The following is a 16813-nucleotide window of genomic DNA, read 5'->3' as shown; positions in this document are numbered from 1 at the left end:
GAGGTCCGCACGGCTCCGCGCGGAAAAGTTGCGTCATTTTGCGTCATTTTAACAACCACGCCCCTCCACCGCGTGTCCGCACGGCCCAAGATTTCCGCAACGCGCACCTCGGAAAATTTCTAACCACGCGGACGGTCGGACGCGGAAAAACATGGCGGACCGGCACGGCAGAGGTTCGTAAATACAGACATTTGTATGATTCAGCTCTCAAAGATCACCGTGATCAACATGTTGTTAATAATTCTTGGAGAGAAATAGCTCGCACTGTCGGAAAAGACGAGAACGCTGTTAAAAATGCTGAAATACCATGTTGTAAACAGTGATTTCTACTTCTACTATGGTGTAGTGTTGGATGCAATCCGTAGAGCTCCATGCTGCCCCCTACAGTTTGGGAGAATATTGGCTCACCGCAGAGACGAGCTGCACAAACCATAAACGCTGCGAGTTGTGAAGCGCGTTCCAGCCGCGAGCCGCATCACCGCGCGGAAAGTGAATGCGTCAAGCATAAACCAAGCTTTAAGGGGTTGGATTGGGGGGGTTCAACCACCAAATAGTTCCCGAGCGCAGCCACTTCTCCAGCTCACCGCTCCACACAGGGATGGCTCAGATGCAGAGATGAATTTCACCAGTGTGTGATGGGACTTTCACTTTATTCTCTGTTTTAACAGTGATACAGAATATATAGAACCTTTCAAATGTGACTTTTGGATATTTCCTCCAGAGAGTCTTGCTTTTTGCACCCCCACGGTCCATTATTAATTCACTGTGGTAAAACTGTGTGTTTGTCTTTTTAACACCTTAACCTCAGCCTTCATCAGTGTCTACAGGAGTGGTCCATCACTAAATCAGACAACTCAGCTGTGTTCGGGATCTAAAACATGCTGGAAGCAGACTGCAGCGCTAGCATGTCAACTAGCCGCTTTACTATTGACTAGCAGGGACCCAGCAAACATGCCCGTTAGGGCCGCCAAGTGGGATCTGCACGAAGGGTTGCCCACAGTGAGACCCACAGCTGTCCTGAAATGTAGGACGCATGTGGGCCCCATCATTTAGAGCCATGTAGGGGCCCAACAGGGCTTGGCCTGCATATGTGGGCCCTCATGTGCCCTGTTTCTGATGCGACTGCTGTATAGACATGACAGTTGCTTTATCGCTGTGGAGCTTAAGACACCATCCATAAAGGAGGGGGCAGACGCTAGATGAATAAGGTTTGACTGACTGAATGAACACTAGACAGGCTGAAGAACTCCTCTAGATGAATGGACCGAAACCCTGATGAGTCCTGCTTCATTTAACAAAAGCTACATGTGCTACTGCACATGTGGGAATTAGAGTAAACGTGTGTGTTTCTGTAACATATTAGCAGCAAAAGCTTTTATCACACAAGAACAGGCTGGTCTCTGATGATCAGTAAAAAATAAAAGGTTGGGATAAATCAGATTTATCAGACATGTCGGGTGAGCTGCTCTGCAACAACGTTACAGGTGTGAGTAAGAAGCAAGCTGTGAAGAAGTTCAGGTCATCGTTTTTGTTTCATTATGTTAATGGTCTCCGCAGCACGAGGCTGCTGCCAAGATCGAGTCTCCACACTAAGCCGAGAAGCAGGGGCACTGTAATGTCCAGCAATGGTCAGTTTTTAGGTACAGTTTGACCATTCAACATCTGGTCAAAAAGGAGACACGAGACTGCATGTGTCCCCTTTAAATCAGCCTGCCTCCATCCCACCAGCTGGAGCTCAGAGCCTTCAGCTCTGAAGACAGATAACGCAATGTCAACAATAACATTCTCTCCTCAAGGTCCACTCTTTCAGGATTCTTCACGCCTCCATATAAGGAACACTCGCAGCCCGGATTTCCTAAATCAGATATGAACTTCTACAATGTATAAGCAAGATAATCATTTTTAAAAAGTTTGTTTATTGCTACTTATAATAATTATAATATAATGAAATGCTTCATCAATCTGTGCTCAATGATTGAAGTTTGAAATGAATGTTGTGTTATGATTACAGTGATTGATATATGTTTCAGCAGGGGCGGCGTTAGGCCCGGCTACTTGGGCTCAAGCCCCGAATGTTTTATGAAAAGCCCCGGATCTAAAACGTGGAAGTAACATGCAGTACCAAAGTCCAACAGAGAGGGAGCAGCTGGCAGTAGTTTGTATACAGCCTGCCTGAGCCTCTACCACTGAAGAAGAAGCCCTTCAGCAGCCGGATTCTTCTACACACTCTGCCTGAAACGCATGAGTGAAGATGGACATAAGGACGTTTTTTAGACCAAAAGTACAACGACAGAACCCCAGCTTTGATGAGACTGGTGCTGACTCAGGTTTGTGAGTCTTATTTGAAAATATTTGTTGTGCTGTTGGTTTGCCTAAAGTTAGCTTACTATCAGGTAAAGTTGTTGGAGAAAGAAAGGGAATATTTACTATCATCTCACACTAAACCCTAACAGGAACAATACTCTGCCCTGAAAATGCTTAATATGTAGCTTCAGATTAAAAATTATGTGGTACAAGATATATATGATGTTGACTAGTGTGTGTGTGTGTGTGTGTGTGTGTGTGTGTGTGTGTGTGTGTGTGTGTGTGTGTGTGTGTGTGTGTGTGTGTGTGTGTGTGTGAGCCCTGGATCTTCTTCAGTCCTAAATCCGCCCCTGTGTTTCAGCATGTTGATATGACAAGGCCATCACCATTTGCACTCACACAAGGACAAAGTAAGGTAAAGTTAAACCCATGACACATAGATAGTCCTCTACCCAGATCAGAGCATCCGGTATCAGAGAAGGCGCGTTTCTGAGATTCTTGGTAATATTCCTCAAACTTGTCAACCTCTGGTTGGCTACACAAATCATAATATGAAAACATTAAAACTGGATCACTCTGGTGATTCAGCAGTTCTAGAGAAAGCTTCAGACCGGCCATCTGAAACAAAACCCTCTTTAACCATCAAAGCTTTGACACGTCGTCAAAACCTTTTTGCACCTGCGAAGCTGATACCGCAACAGTTCCTGTAGAACAAGCTGATATTGTTTAGACTCCTTAAGAGTCCTAGACGCGCGGTTCCATCCGTCTGTCGTGACCTGAGACATCTCTGGACTGGAGAAGTCGGTGCTGTGGTCAATCTACTGGACCTCCGGTGCCAGAGGTCATCAGACCTCTCTGACCTTCAGATCCACCAAGAGGGTCTCCAAGAACAGGTGAAGTAGACACACAGCGTCAGATGTGTTTTTGATAATAATCAACTTCATAGCTTAACACAAACCAAATTCTTTTACATCCAGAACTCAGCTCTCCTAGATACGTAAGTTCTGATAACATCACATTCACACATAGGTTCATACATCACATCTAGTTCCATCCATCACAGTAAATGTTAGTTAACTTGTCATGTTTTAATTGTTGGTAAAATAAATTCTTACTTTTATAAACCTGACTCTTTTCTGAATCAAAACAAAGTGTGTACATTCCCCTAATAAATAAAGAATCCTAGAACCTTCTGATCAAACACAGTAAAGACCAGGCAGGGTTGATATTCTATATTTAGCTAGAGTATCACAGCGTACTGGTCATAAGTAGAGGTAATATCTATTGAGCTCTTATAGCACTCCATTTACCAAACCCTACACACACAGAGAGAAGAATAGAGCTGGCGCAGACATCTCCTGTGAGTAATTCTTCCTGTGGTGGAACACAGTCTAATGCTCTCACCGTATCTGAAAATACCACCACAATTAGCGGCAGACGTCCCCATTGAGCTCTGCAGCGTGGGGTCAATTACTGTTTGTGAGGTGGCGTGGCAGGATCTGCAAAAGACTCGAGGAGGATGGATAATCGCATTACGGAAGCTAACAGGCTGCTGTTTGCCACACGGTGTAATGAGATGCAAAACACGAAATCTCAACAGAAGAATTCTGTCGAGATTTTTGGTCCAGTCAGAGGATTCTTCTGCCTGTGCACGTGTTTTTATGTGAAACCCCGTCAGCCATGTTCTCCCCAACAACCTCTGGGAAATCTGGCGTCTGCAGTCGCTCTCAGAACCAGCCTGGCCTTGCCCCCAGCCGCCACTGGGACGAGGGTATCAGATTCTGCTGCAGCGACTCAGCAATCACACCATCATGTCAGCTCATCATGGAACAGCAGGATGTTTGCCTGCAGACAACCGAGGAGCTGTTTGTTGCTGATCATGATGATGATGATGATGAGTGCTGTCTGTACTCCCAGTGTCTCCTGGGGTTTACTGTTTAATGACACTCTTTCACAGACGATCGGACACCTCTCGTAACCCGGAAGTATCCATCCAAGAGCTCGGATTAGAACGTTCTCATCATTATAAAATTCTTCATCTTCACTGGAGTCCAAAACAGATTCACTACACTCGTGTTATGGTTCCAGGATGTTTGCAAACAGTTGATAATGCAGCCATCTGATTGGAGTGTGTGTTGTTGGCTCTCAGCTACCACGTGTAGACCTGGGTGTATATATGATGTGGTCGCCATCTTGGATTAGATTGACACGTTTGTTAGCAACACGAATAAAAGAACAAGAGTAGAATGTCCTGCATCCTGCACACACACACACACACACACACACACACACACACACACACACACACACATACAGGATAGTGTGCATGAACATTTACAGACTTCACACAAACCTGTTCATGAGCACAAATAATGTGTCGGATTAAGTTCTAATCCACAGATTATGAGTCAGCAGCAGAACACACTACCATCGATCTGAGAGGATAAAACATAAACGTCTTATAAAAACAAAGATTCAGCCTGATTTATAAGAGAACCCGTGTTTCGGTAAGCGTTATCAGATTATAGGTTTGTTACTGACACTCCCTGATGCTGCCTTCACACGATGCTGAGGAGGGTTGCCGTGGTGACGAGTTACCAGGAGCTCTGTGTTTATGAGCCAACATGAACGTGCTGCACTGAGCCTGAATGCTGTTAAAATGACTCTGTGCCTTGCTTCAGGGCTGAGTTACACTTTTACTTTTTCTACTCGAGTAAGCCACAGGAGTCCACCTCCTGCTCCTCAGCTTCTGATGCTTTTATCTGACACCAAACTTCCCTTGTTTATCTAAAATACTCAGATAAAAGCCTCCGGCTGACAGGAGGGGAGGTGGACTGATGCTGCTCAAGGGCCAAGGTGACTTCAAAGCAAGGGCATCCTCTCCTCCACCAACTCACCCGATACACACACACACACACACACGGCCACACACATGCGCACGCACACGCACGCACACACACACATACACACACGGGCGCGCGCACACACACACTCACACGCACGCATGCCCACACAGCAGCAGCAGCAGATTTCAGCCCTGCAAGTGGACATTGTTGCGGACAGCATCAGGACCGCCACCGGACATTTGAGAGAACCCGGGTCTGCTCCTATCTGGTCACTTTCTCTCTTCGTTATTCACACTTTTTCATGCATTTCTTTAGCGACTCTGACTTTGGGTGAGTATTCAGTTAAAGCCCCAGATCGGAGCTGCGGGAGCATCCTGCCTCCTCTGAATAAAAACAAGGTTCGCGCTCCGCTCCAGGAGAAACCTCACATCCCAACATCACGTCACATCAACTTGAAAGCAAACAAAAGAAGCTTCTGTTCTTCCGCAGATGTGGGCTCGAGCACCGAGCGGGGCTCCACCGGAAAACAACGGTTTTAATGTCAGCAGACACTCAGCAGAGCTTACTTCCTCCTTACCGGGTCAGGAACCGGGAGGATCCGACGCGGAGCGGCGGAATGTGCGGGCGGGAAGACGGTAAATCCCGGTTCTGGCGAAGCTGGAGACAAATCCTGCGTGCGCTTTCTCTCAGAGAGCAGCTGCTGGTGCTGATGCTGCTGCTGCTGCTGGAGGAGGACGGAGAACCCAAGGGCGCGCGCTCGACACGTGCACGACGGCCAGGTCTGGGCTCAGACTGGAGGTACCGACCGGTGAGAGCTGGTACCGCGGAGGAAGTAGATGGTAATAAAATGGTTTAGTCAGATGAAACCTGATCAAACTTCACCACAAACGAACCGAAAAGGAGCCGAGATTAGCAGCTTAATTAATTCATCATTCAAATCCAAATGAATGAATAACTATGTGGGAATATTTAGACTCAGACAGTTCATGGATGGATGAACCAGAGAAAAACGCTCATAGATCAGGAAAGTCCTGATCCTTTTGTTCCAGACAGAGGATCTCCTGCTTTTATTTTGTTAGTCTGGATTCACATGTTACAACGTTCGGTTTTAAAATGTCACATTCAGATTTTCTGGATCAGATTTTACTTCCTATTTAGATTTGAATAGATTTAACCATTTAGTGTGTAACCAACAAAACTCCTGCTCTAGAAGCTAACAGGCTGGCATTCCCACATCCAGCCAAGGAGCTTCTTGGTGAGTCAGGTTGACACATGAATGTTTGTTGTCTCAACAAAGTTTCCTCATTCTCAGAGATTCCCATCGGACGGCTGCAGGAGGCACGTAGGAGCTGGCTGAGTCAGGCTGCATTCATACCTGACATGATTATTAATCTGGGAAGTGTTTTGTTCTTCTCCAAACCAGAAACCACAGACAAACTTAATCTCTGAACTAACATCTGAACAGAAAACCCCAGCTTTATTTCCTGAGGAAACTCAGATGGTGAAACACAACAACAGGGGCGGTTCTAGACCAAATTTTCCAGGGGGGCCACAGTGGGGCCAGTATTTTTTCATGGGGGCACAAGAAAAAAAAATCATAATAAAAGACAATGAACAAGTAAACTATTACGGCAAATGCAGTAATGGTTTACTTGTGAAAGTAAAACTGGCATGTTTTTATGGTACTCAGATAACAATTCTGAATGCTTCACAGTAACATGAGACTTGAGTAAAAAAAACAATTCTAGTCAATTATTATAGTTTGTGACTTTATTAGAAGATTATATGAACTGTACATATGAAAAATAAACATTCAAACAAATAAAATATCTGCACATGAACTGTACATATGAAAAATAAACATTCACTCACTCACACACACACACACACACACACACACACACACACACACACACACACACACACACACACACACACACACACACACACACACACACACACACACACACACACACACACACACACACACACACACACACACACACACACACACACACACACACACACACACACACTTCTTTTGTGTAAGTTTTTGCTGATTTAGTTTTACAGCATAAATCATCATCAAGATGTGACAGTAATTGGTCACACAGTAATCTGTCCCATTACAATAACAGTATTCTACGTTTGTGCTGTCTTGCAAAACGGTCTACAAATGCTTCAAGATTCAGAGCCTTGGCCCTTCTGGATTCAATGCTTAGCACCCCTAGATTGCTAAGGCGCTCATCTGTAGTGGTAGACCGGAGGTAGGTTTTTACTAATTTTAATGTTGAAAAACTCCGCTCACAAGAGGCAGAACTTACTGGGAGTGCAACTGCGATTTTGCACAGTCTAAAGAACTCGTAAAATACCTCCTTGTGAAACGGATCAACTCCACTGTATCAGAAAGCTTTTCAACCACACCAGTCTTTATTTTTCTATCCAAAAGTCTCTTGAACTGATGCAGTTCATGCCCCAGATCCTCAATATTAGCATCAAAAAGATGACCAAACTCAAAGTGGTGTCTTTCAAAAAAGCATCACTTTTAGGGTTAAGAGATCGAATACTGCTCATCAGCTCACAACTGGTCTTTGAAAAACGTCTGCTCAGTTCACTTAGCATGCAGTCAATGACAGGATAAAAAAAGAAGACCGATAAGTTTCTTTGTCAGAGGCCAGCTCCCTCTGACCAACTGAGCTTAGTATGTGGTACTCACGAAGTCTGGAGCTTGTCTTTATCTGTCGTTTTGCTTCCGACTGTGTGGCAGCATCACACTGTTCACAAATGTTCAGTACTTCCCCCCACAACTTGTCAAAAAAGGACTCCTGCCTGAAATCTGTTAAAGTCTGCACTAATCCTTCAACTAAACGGCTGCTTTTGAGAGGTCAACAGTTGAGGACTGCAGCATATCTGAAAGAAGCTTTGTTTCCCCGAACAATGTACGGAGCGTAACAAGATGCACAACAAATTCTAGGTCAATCTGTGCCAGAAGACCTCGAGCCTCAGAAGATTTTTCTCCCCTGCGCTCTTGTGCAGTCTCTTGCAGGACACGTTTTAGGGCAGGTAATCTGTCCATTATGTTGCGTAGAGCAATGAATCGGCAAGCCCATCTTGTGTCACTTAATTTTTGTAGCTCTCTTGTGCTGCCATACATCTCATTTTGCACAGCCAGCCATTTGGGGTGTACATATGAGCCAGAAGTAAAAACATAGAGACTCTGTAACAGAGCAAAAAATTCCTCTGCTTCTGGGACTGCTTTGATAGAATCAACTAATACTAAATTGAGACAGTGGGCACTGCAATGGATGTAAAATGCAAATGGAGCTGTCTCTTTAATTTTAGCCTGGACCCCAGAATGCTTACCACTCATTACAGCAGCACCGTCATATGCTTGGCCTATAAGGTGGTTTTTGTAGTCTAATCCATGGTGTTCCAATAGGTTGACTATCTTTTCAGTAAGGCCCACTGCATCTAGTCTTTCTGCAGATTCAAAATGGAGAAAACTTTCCTTGATAGCTCCATCATACCTGAGTATGAATGATATCTGCTCCTGTTTTGAAACATCTTTAGTCTCATCTGCCATGATGCTGAAATACTGACTGCTTTTCACTTCTTCAATGATTTCAGAGCGTACCATTTCTGCCAAACAATCAAGAACCTCATTTTGAATGACCTTGCTTGTGTATTTTGCGTTGTGAATGGATGTGAGTCTACGTTTAACAGCTGGATCATGATTTGCAACCATTTCAAGAATTTCCCTGAAGTTGCCTTTGTTATTTGATTCCTCAGACTCATTGTGTCCTCTCTGTGCTATGTTTTGCCGGGCTGTAAGCAAAATCACTTCACCAATTGTTCTGATATACTCACGATTTTCTTTAACCTTTTTACTGTGTTCCTTGTCGAGTATATTAGCCAATGTTGTATTAGCTTTCACAGCCCTCTGGTAGTCCCTCCACGCTATCATTGAGTCCTTATGCCTTTCAGACTTTGCGTGTACTGAAAACCCCCCTCCTCTCTCAGTTGCTTTTTTCCAGTTTCTAAATCCACACTGAGAGTCAAACACACTTCCTGCGCTACTTGGTGGGCTAAAATGTCTGCATGCATGACAATAAGTAGAGTCCATTGAAACCGAATATTCAACCCAAGGATGACTTTCATACCAGCTTGGCTGAAAGCTGCGTCTTCTGTCTCCTATTAATGTCCCTGGAAATGTCCTCAAATGAGGCTGAGTAGGTGGGTCATCTTTGCACTTGCTGATATCTGAAAGAAAATAAATGTTAGCATGAGGATAAAAGTCATAATTAGTTAATTCAGAGTCTTATTTTATCTATTTATTAAATATAAACAACAGAAATGTTGGTCCAGAGTCAGCATGCCTCAAATGCATTTTACACACAATATGAGCTGCAAACACAGAGGGGTTGTTCAACACCCACAAACCTGACGGTAGTGCACATGACCGAAGATGTCCCTCTTTTTGCTCCTCACTCTCTCCCTCACAGCCTACATCTTCCTCCTCACTCTCAGGGTGGACAGCCTCTGACCTCTCTGGTTCCTCTCCAACCATCTCCTCCTTCTCTCTTTCATCCTGCTTCTCAGCTCCCTCGTGACTTTCATCCTCTCTCTGTCTACGCTGTTCTTTATTAACAGCGGTAAAAAAGGACAAAATGTCCCTTTTTTTCATGGCCGCTGATGCTTCCAGTCAGTGCTGCGAGAAAGTCATAGATAAATGAATACTGTGATCTAATCTCAACGTGTCTAAGGCTTAAAATGCAGCAACTTCATTTTTATTTTACAGTTAATGTTACAAAGGAAAAACAAATCAGTGTTAACTGTGGATAGACTCGGTTAGGAACTTAAAAGTAAATGACAGAAACGCGCGACTATGATCAAAACATTAATGTCAGGAAAATAAACTGTACTGCTTACCTTCGTCTCTTAGCGTCTTTTCCGTTTAGAGTCCTCAAGAACTTCTTCGGGTCCTATTTAAACTATTTTTAATCCTTCATTCAAAAATCCACCGCGTAAAGTTCTGTCCACAGAGCGTGCTGCGCTTTAAAGGCTCCGTGTGAAACGCTGCAGCGCATTAGTTCCCGTCTCCGAGGCAGCGCGCGGGTGGGGGGGGGGGGGGGGTGGGGGGGGGAATCCGATCTCTTCAGCACAGGGGCCATAACAGGGGCCAGGGCCGGTTCTACAGGGGCCCAGGCCCCTGTGGGCCCCCGTTTAAAACCGCCATTGCACAACAAACACATTCTCACTCCCAGTGCGTCAAAAACAAACGCTTGGTCAGCCACCCTCCGCGTCAGACCCCTGACGCCAAAAGTGCCCTTTTTCGTTACGTATGTGTGAAAAGGGGTTTTTGCCTTTTGTAACTGCAGATCCCAGTGCAGCGTAAAATTGACACGATGGGATGTCCGCTGATGGGGCACCGAACCAGCTCGTTTAACCGCACCTAAACCTTAACGTTTCACTATTTATAACCTTCCCCTCATCCTAACCCTAACCCTCTTGCTACCTAAAACGTTACTCTCACTGTGATCAAGCATTTGTTTCCCATGCATTCTGACTGTGAATTTTTGCATTTGCCACCCAAGGGGAACATTAGAACATACCATCTGGCGAGGGGGAGGTTACAAATACCCTCTACTTTTAACCTCCACCGTGGTAGTTGAAACCTCCCCCTCGGGTTGGCTCGGTCCAAACTCGACCAATGACGAGGCGACTCCCGCCATTCACTTCATAGAGCCGGCTTTTAGAGCGACCGACACATCACTAACGTGTTAGCTAGCAAGATGGTTAAGGTTAGGATGGGGTGAGGCAGCGCCGGCGCTCCGCACACGCACACCACGCACAGCGCGTAGGGCACCACGCCGGGGGAGGGGCACCAAAACGCAAGCTTATGAAAAAATAATATATATATATGATGAAGACAGATTTCAATTAGAAGATGTGCAAAGCAAGTTAACAGCATGTTTACAGAGAGAAAACAATACAAAAAGGAAAGGAGATGGACCGTGTCCACTTTTCACTCTGTCCGGGACGTCCGGACTGGTTCTTGTATTGATGAAAATGTCAGCTTTTCATCCAGGAGCAGGGATCGAATTATGGGGGAGCTGTATATCCTACACATCCAGGGGAGCTGGAAAAAAGTTTTCTACCTATATTACATCATTTATGGACTCTTTGGAGCAGAGAGCACAGACAGTGACACAGCGCTGCGTTGTTGCGCAGCGCTCCAGGCAGCTGCTTCCAGCGCACGGTCCATTCTCAAAGTGGCGCAACCAAAAAACTATAATTAACACACGATCGTTCATGTACGCTCATGTTCTCTACTTTCTGTCTTATTTGTGCCTGGCGCTGTGCTGCGGAGCTCATCGCCTGCACTGCAGTGATTTTACCTCACTGACGCAGCATCGAAATGCACTCTCCGCTTTGCGGTCAGGAGATCCCTTTGATCTGCTCAGAAGTAAATGATGAGGTGAAAAAGTAAGAATCCAGGCAACAGATTTTCTGGAGAGTTTAGAGGAGATGCAGGAAGATAAGAGACAGACAGGGCAAGAAAATAGTTCAATAAAAACAAGAAAACAAAACAAAGTGTTGAAAAGTAAAATGTAGGTAGATTTATCTCCACTACACGTTTTTACCTGTACAAAACAATAAATTACACACATGCAATATTTATACATCTGATACAATTCAGATCACCTTCAAAACTCAGTCACACACCCAGGGCCATTTCAAGACATTTTGGGGGCCAAGGCAAAATGACACCCCCCCCCCCCCCCCCACACACACACACACACACACTAAATATCAATCCTACTTTTTGGAAAATAATAAGCAGTTTTTGCATACAAGAGAATTAAAGAGAATTTAAGGCGAAGCGCTTGCACATACTGTGTTATTGTGTTGTTTTTTTCGGTATGTGGGGGGGGGGGGGGGGGGGGGGGCACCATGAAGCCTTTGTGCTTAGGGCACCAAAATAGCTAGCAACAGCCCTGGGGTGAGGGGAAAGTTAAATAAGAGGATAAGGTTAGGGTGAGGCACAATGAGCTTGTTTGGTGCCCTGGCTGCGGACATCTCATTGCGTCAGTTTTACGCTGCATTGGGATCTGCAGTTAGAAAAGGGAAAAACCCCTTTTTGCACATAAATAACAAAAAAGGGCACTTTTGGCATCAGGGGTCTGACGCAGAGGGTGACTGATCAAGCGTTTGTTTTTGACGCGCTGGGAGTGAGAATGTGATCGATCAGACGCTCACTTCTACCTCAGACACACCTAAATAAAGAGTTTGACCAGAAACGGCTTTCATCTGTTTCTGAAAAGAACTCTTCACACAGATTTTATTCCAAATGTTTGAATGTAATTTAATTAGATTATAAATTGTGTGTCATTATATGAATTTTTACTAATAAAATGTCATTTGCTTGTTGCTAAACGCGACTAAAAGCAGCTGTTTTTGTATTATGACAGTGTGAGTGTTGCCTGTGACCTTTAACCCTAAACAGTTAAACCTTCCTCTTAGTTTGACCCGAGGTGCCTCTATTCTTATTGTGTTCAGCGGTTCAGATTAAATTGAGTCCCTTTTTATTTGTGTGTTCCATTATTTATTCAGACCCTCCACAAATACACAATAAACGTTCTCCAGCAGGCCAAACACCGGATGTCAGCGACCCATGGAAACGGCGCCATCGTGGCCGTGCACCGGCCACTCATCAACGTGTTTGTCAGCAACATGAAGAAAATCCTTTTAGCCAGACTCAAACTGTTCACAATGACAGTGTTCGTTTGTGCACGTGTGCACTAAACTAATAAACACAGCCATTTATAAATAAATACATGCATATTTAAAGAGCAAGTCACCCCCTGCCAGAGTCTTACTCCACTCCCACTTCCTGTTTGAAAAATGCAAAAAATGCTGTTGCCTGGCAGACTACACACACACACACACACATGCGCGCAACATTGTGACCTCATAATGTACCAGCTGACATCATAGTGTACTTCTTAGCCTATAGCAATGGCAGATTAAATGTAAATGCAATGCAGAGTTTTTACCTGACAACTGGGCAACAATGACAGTTTTAGGCAGAATATTTAAATTTGAACTAAGATGCACTTAAGTGCCAAATGATTGACTGCATGTGTCTACAGCATGGTTACACACTCATTTATATAGTTAATCAGCAAAAAAAGAAGTGGATTTGGGGGCGACTTGCTCTTTAATGACTACAAATGTGCGTTTAAATTTTCAGGGAGCTGAATTAGTCAACTATCAGAAAACATATTTTATACATTTAAATGTTATCTGTGTTTCTAACGCTTGGTGTCACTTGTGTTTTATTAGTGATGTAAAGCCTTGGTGCAGATGAGCAGGAATGAGTCAGAGTAAAAAATAAAGTTTCTGACCAGCAGAACACTGGGAGGTACAGAGAGAGCAGCGAGATGGGACAGAAATCCACAAAGACGTGTTTCTGCAGCACCGATGGGTCGTCTGGATCAGCTTTATTCACCCAAAACTAAAACGAACAAAAACAAGAGTTTTTTATAGTTGCTTTATAAACCGTTGGGAGGTTCCTAAACTTTGAAAATGAGCAGTCTGAATATCCTTTGGCGCAGTCTAAACTGGAGCTTTAACACCACCTGCTGGTGTTGTAGAGGAGATACAACTGTTCAGCCTACAGGTGTAATAAGACTCAGGTAATTATTAGTAATGGCATAACTGAATGTATTTATCAGAAAAGTGTGCTGATAAAATATGAGAAATGTTCATAATATAAAAACTTAAAGGTGTGATATTCCATACATTAGTAGTGCTCTCTGGTGTAAATCGATGCCTTATTTAAGACGCCCCTTGGGCATTTTGACTATCTGGTCTTTGGCTCTTTAGCCTTCTTGGGCTTCGCTCATTTTCCCCACCAGTTCATCAAGAACTGCTTTTCCTTTTACTCAACTTAGCTCGGTCAATAAACCTTTTGTCTGGTCACCCGACTCTGAGAGATCCTTCCAGGAGCTCAAAACTAAGTTCATCCAAGCACCAGTCCCGACTCATCCTGACCCCACATCCCAGTTTACTCTAGAGGTTGATGCTTCTGATTCCAGCGTTGGTGCTGTTTTGTCCCAGGTTTCTTCCACAGACCCTGTCTTCGCCCCCTGCACCTTCTTTTTCGGACCCCTGTTGAGCAAAACTACGATGTGGGCAATCGTGAACTGCTTGCCATAAAACTGGCCTTTGAGAAGTGGGCTGGAAGAGGCAGAACATCCTGTCGTAGTTTGGACTGATCACAAAAACTGCTCCTACGTCAAAGAAGCCAAAAGACCAACCCCCATACCCCCCCACCCCCACCAATCACTGTGGTCCCTTTTCTTTTCCCATTTTAACTTCCTGATCTCTTACAGACCCAGAACAAAGAACACCAAACCTGATGCACAATCCCGTCAGTATGCCTCTGACATGGACAGTGAGCCATCCACCATCATTCCCCCATCACGTGTGATTGGAGCAGTGACCTGGGGCTCACTAAGAGACTCATGGAAGCCCAACGTTCCGCGCCAGGTATGCCCCCCACCAATAAAACACGTTCCTTCCAGAATGCAAGGCCCACTCATTCATTGGGCCCACACTGCCAAGTTCTCCATTCACTCAGGTGTGAGCAGAACCCTGTCCCTACTCTGCAGAGGTTTCTGGTGCATGGTACATTGGTGCATGTCACCTTTGTGCTCTATCAACAGCAGTAATCAGCCCCCGCTCGATCCTCTCAGTTCCTGCCCGTCCTTGGTCCCACGTGGCCTCGTACTTTGTCGCTGGCCTTCCCCCTTCCTGTAGTTTCTCAGTCATCCTCACCACAGATCGCTTTTCTAAAGCCTGTCACCTGATTTCCCTCAAAACATTGCCTTCATCTGTCGAGACTGCCAGCCTGCTCATAAAGCATGTGTTCTGCCTACATGGCATCCCTGACGAGATCCTTTTGGGTCAGTCCCCATTCAAGGTTTCTCTCAGGTATCACCCTCCCCTGTTCCCTTCTGAAAAGGTTTCTCCCACCACTGCTCCTCTGTTCATTTGCCGTGTAAGGCACACTTAGTCCCAGAGCTCAGCAGCCCTCAAGATGACAGCTGATAGAAACCATCACCTGGCTTACCGGCGCAGACCTGCTTCTGACTATGATTTTGAGGTCTCTCGGGCTGCCTCCTCCTCCACCTCCTCCTCCTCTGCTAGAGAAGGAAGGGTTCTTCGTGAGCTTCCTGTTAGCCTTCCTCAGCTTTCTTGCAGGTGGGTGTGCCCGAGAGTAGCCCAGCTGCATCCAATTACTCATCAACCTGCCAGAGGATTTAAGGAGCAGAGTGACATTTCTCTGAGCCAGATGATTACTCTTGTTTGGGTTCTCCACCATCAGCTCTTCTCTGAACATAACCATCTGGATCATTACCTCGTCCACGTCACTCTGAACCTCCCCTGGCCGCACACTCTCCGCCACTCACCCGCTCTTCCCTGGAACCTCCTGTGTGACCCTTGTGTTCAGCTCCCTCCTTATCCTCACAGTATCCCTGGACCCACCACGCTCACTCAGACCTGCATCGTCCCGCTCTGCCTACACTCTCATGGAAAACCGTATGCTTCAGCTTCTGTTGTCCCTCCTACAACACTTACCCACTTTTGTCTTACAGAGGATTCCCCTGGACCATGTGGCCCACTTTTTTGAGCAGCGCCTTTACTTCATCCTTAATAAACACCTTTGTCCTTACCTTAATCTGAGGCCATTGAATAATTCTGCACGTTGTGGGTCAGAAAACTTCCCCCACACCATGTCATGATGAGTCATTTAAAAAAGCTATGATACTCCTGTTCTGAGATGCAGAAGTTTGCTGGTACAGAGGTGGGCTGAAATCAGCAGGATTAATCATTATAGTTAACGATATGCACACACCTCGCTTCTGATTGGCTAACAGAACACAGCCAGCCAATATCGCCAAGACACTTTCCACTCTCTCTCTCCTGCAAACAAATGTTTTAAAAAGCCTTCCTGTGGGCAAGCAAAGATGGCCGAGACCATGAATGCAAATTCACAGTGTGACATAGATATGTGAGGATTTTCGAATCCTAGCGTTTCACCATCAATTTCCTATCAGAAGCTATAGCGGGAAATATGTGTAGGAGACTATTTTCATGTTCAGACTGTGGGAAAAACTCAAGAGTGGCCGATTATCATCAGAAATAATCATTAACAAAAGTTTTTTTTTCAGTCAACCACACCTTTAATGCCCATTTTCTTTTACTTTAGCATATTACACATTTATAAATGTATGTTTGTAAATTATGTTGGGTGAGAGTCTAAAAAATAAAACAACCTTTGACCCCACGAATCTCTTCTATATGACCACGACCCCTGTTGGTGTTGAAGGTACAGCTGTTCTTCTGTCTGTAGAAAAATGTTTTTTAACCATGTCCTCATTTAGCTCTGCTTTAGGCCACATACTAATCCTGGCTCCGATTTCAAAGGGCTCAACATTTTTAAGTGTTCCCTACCTGCTTTTTTTATCTGTAACCTACTTATCATTTACTTTTTATTGTTCTGCAGTTCAATTCCCAGTGGATATTTTAGTCAATAATCACATGCACATGTAACGTGATGCAAGTTGTTACTTTTATTAAATGATCATTAAGAT

General features: G+C 44.8%; 2 protein-coding genes across 2 annotated transcripts in view; both read right to left on the bottom strand.

Annotated features, from left to right (window-relative positions):
• The window catches only part of enox1 (ecto-NOX disulfide-thiol exchanger 1), a 104028-nt gene extending 97550 nt beyond the window's left edge, over window positions 1-6478 (bottom strand). Inside the window, exon 1 of the mRNA XM_054746587.2 lies at window positions 5728-6478. The gene's annotated coding sequence lies outside the window, so the exon portion shown is untranslated. The remainder of the gene's footprint in view (window positions 1-5727) is intronic.
• A 678-nt stretch (window positions 6479-7156) lies between these two features.
• LOC129163862 (zinc finger MYM-type protein 1-like) lies at window positions 7157-10258 on the bottom strand. The gene is made up of 2 exons (XM_054742840.2): window positions 10080-10258; window positions 7157-9410 (listed from the first exon to the last, which is right to left on the bottom strand). The coding sequence occupies exon 2, from the start codon at window positions 9271-9273 to the stop codon at window positions 8014-8016; it is 1260 nt and encodes a 419-aa protein (XP_054598815.2). The 5' UTR covers window positions 9274-9410; window positions 10080-10258; the 3' UTR covers window positions 7157-8013.
• Between the last annotated feature and the right edge of the window lie 6555 nt (window positions 10259-16813).

Source organism: Nothobranchius furzeri, chromosome 14 (genome assembly GCF_043380555.1).
Source record: "Nothobranchius furzeri strain GRZ-AD chromosome 14, NfurGRZ-RIMD1, whole genome shotgun sequence".
Lineage (NCBI taxonomy): Eukaryota > Metazoa > Chordata > Actinopteri > Cyprinodontiformes > Nothobranchiidae > Nothobranchius > Nothobranchius furzeri.
Note: the sequence above shows the minus strand (reverse complement) of the source record. Positions and strands in the feature narration are given on the sequence as shown.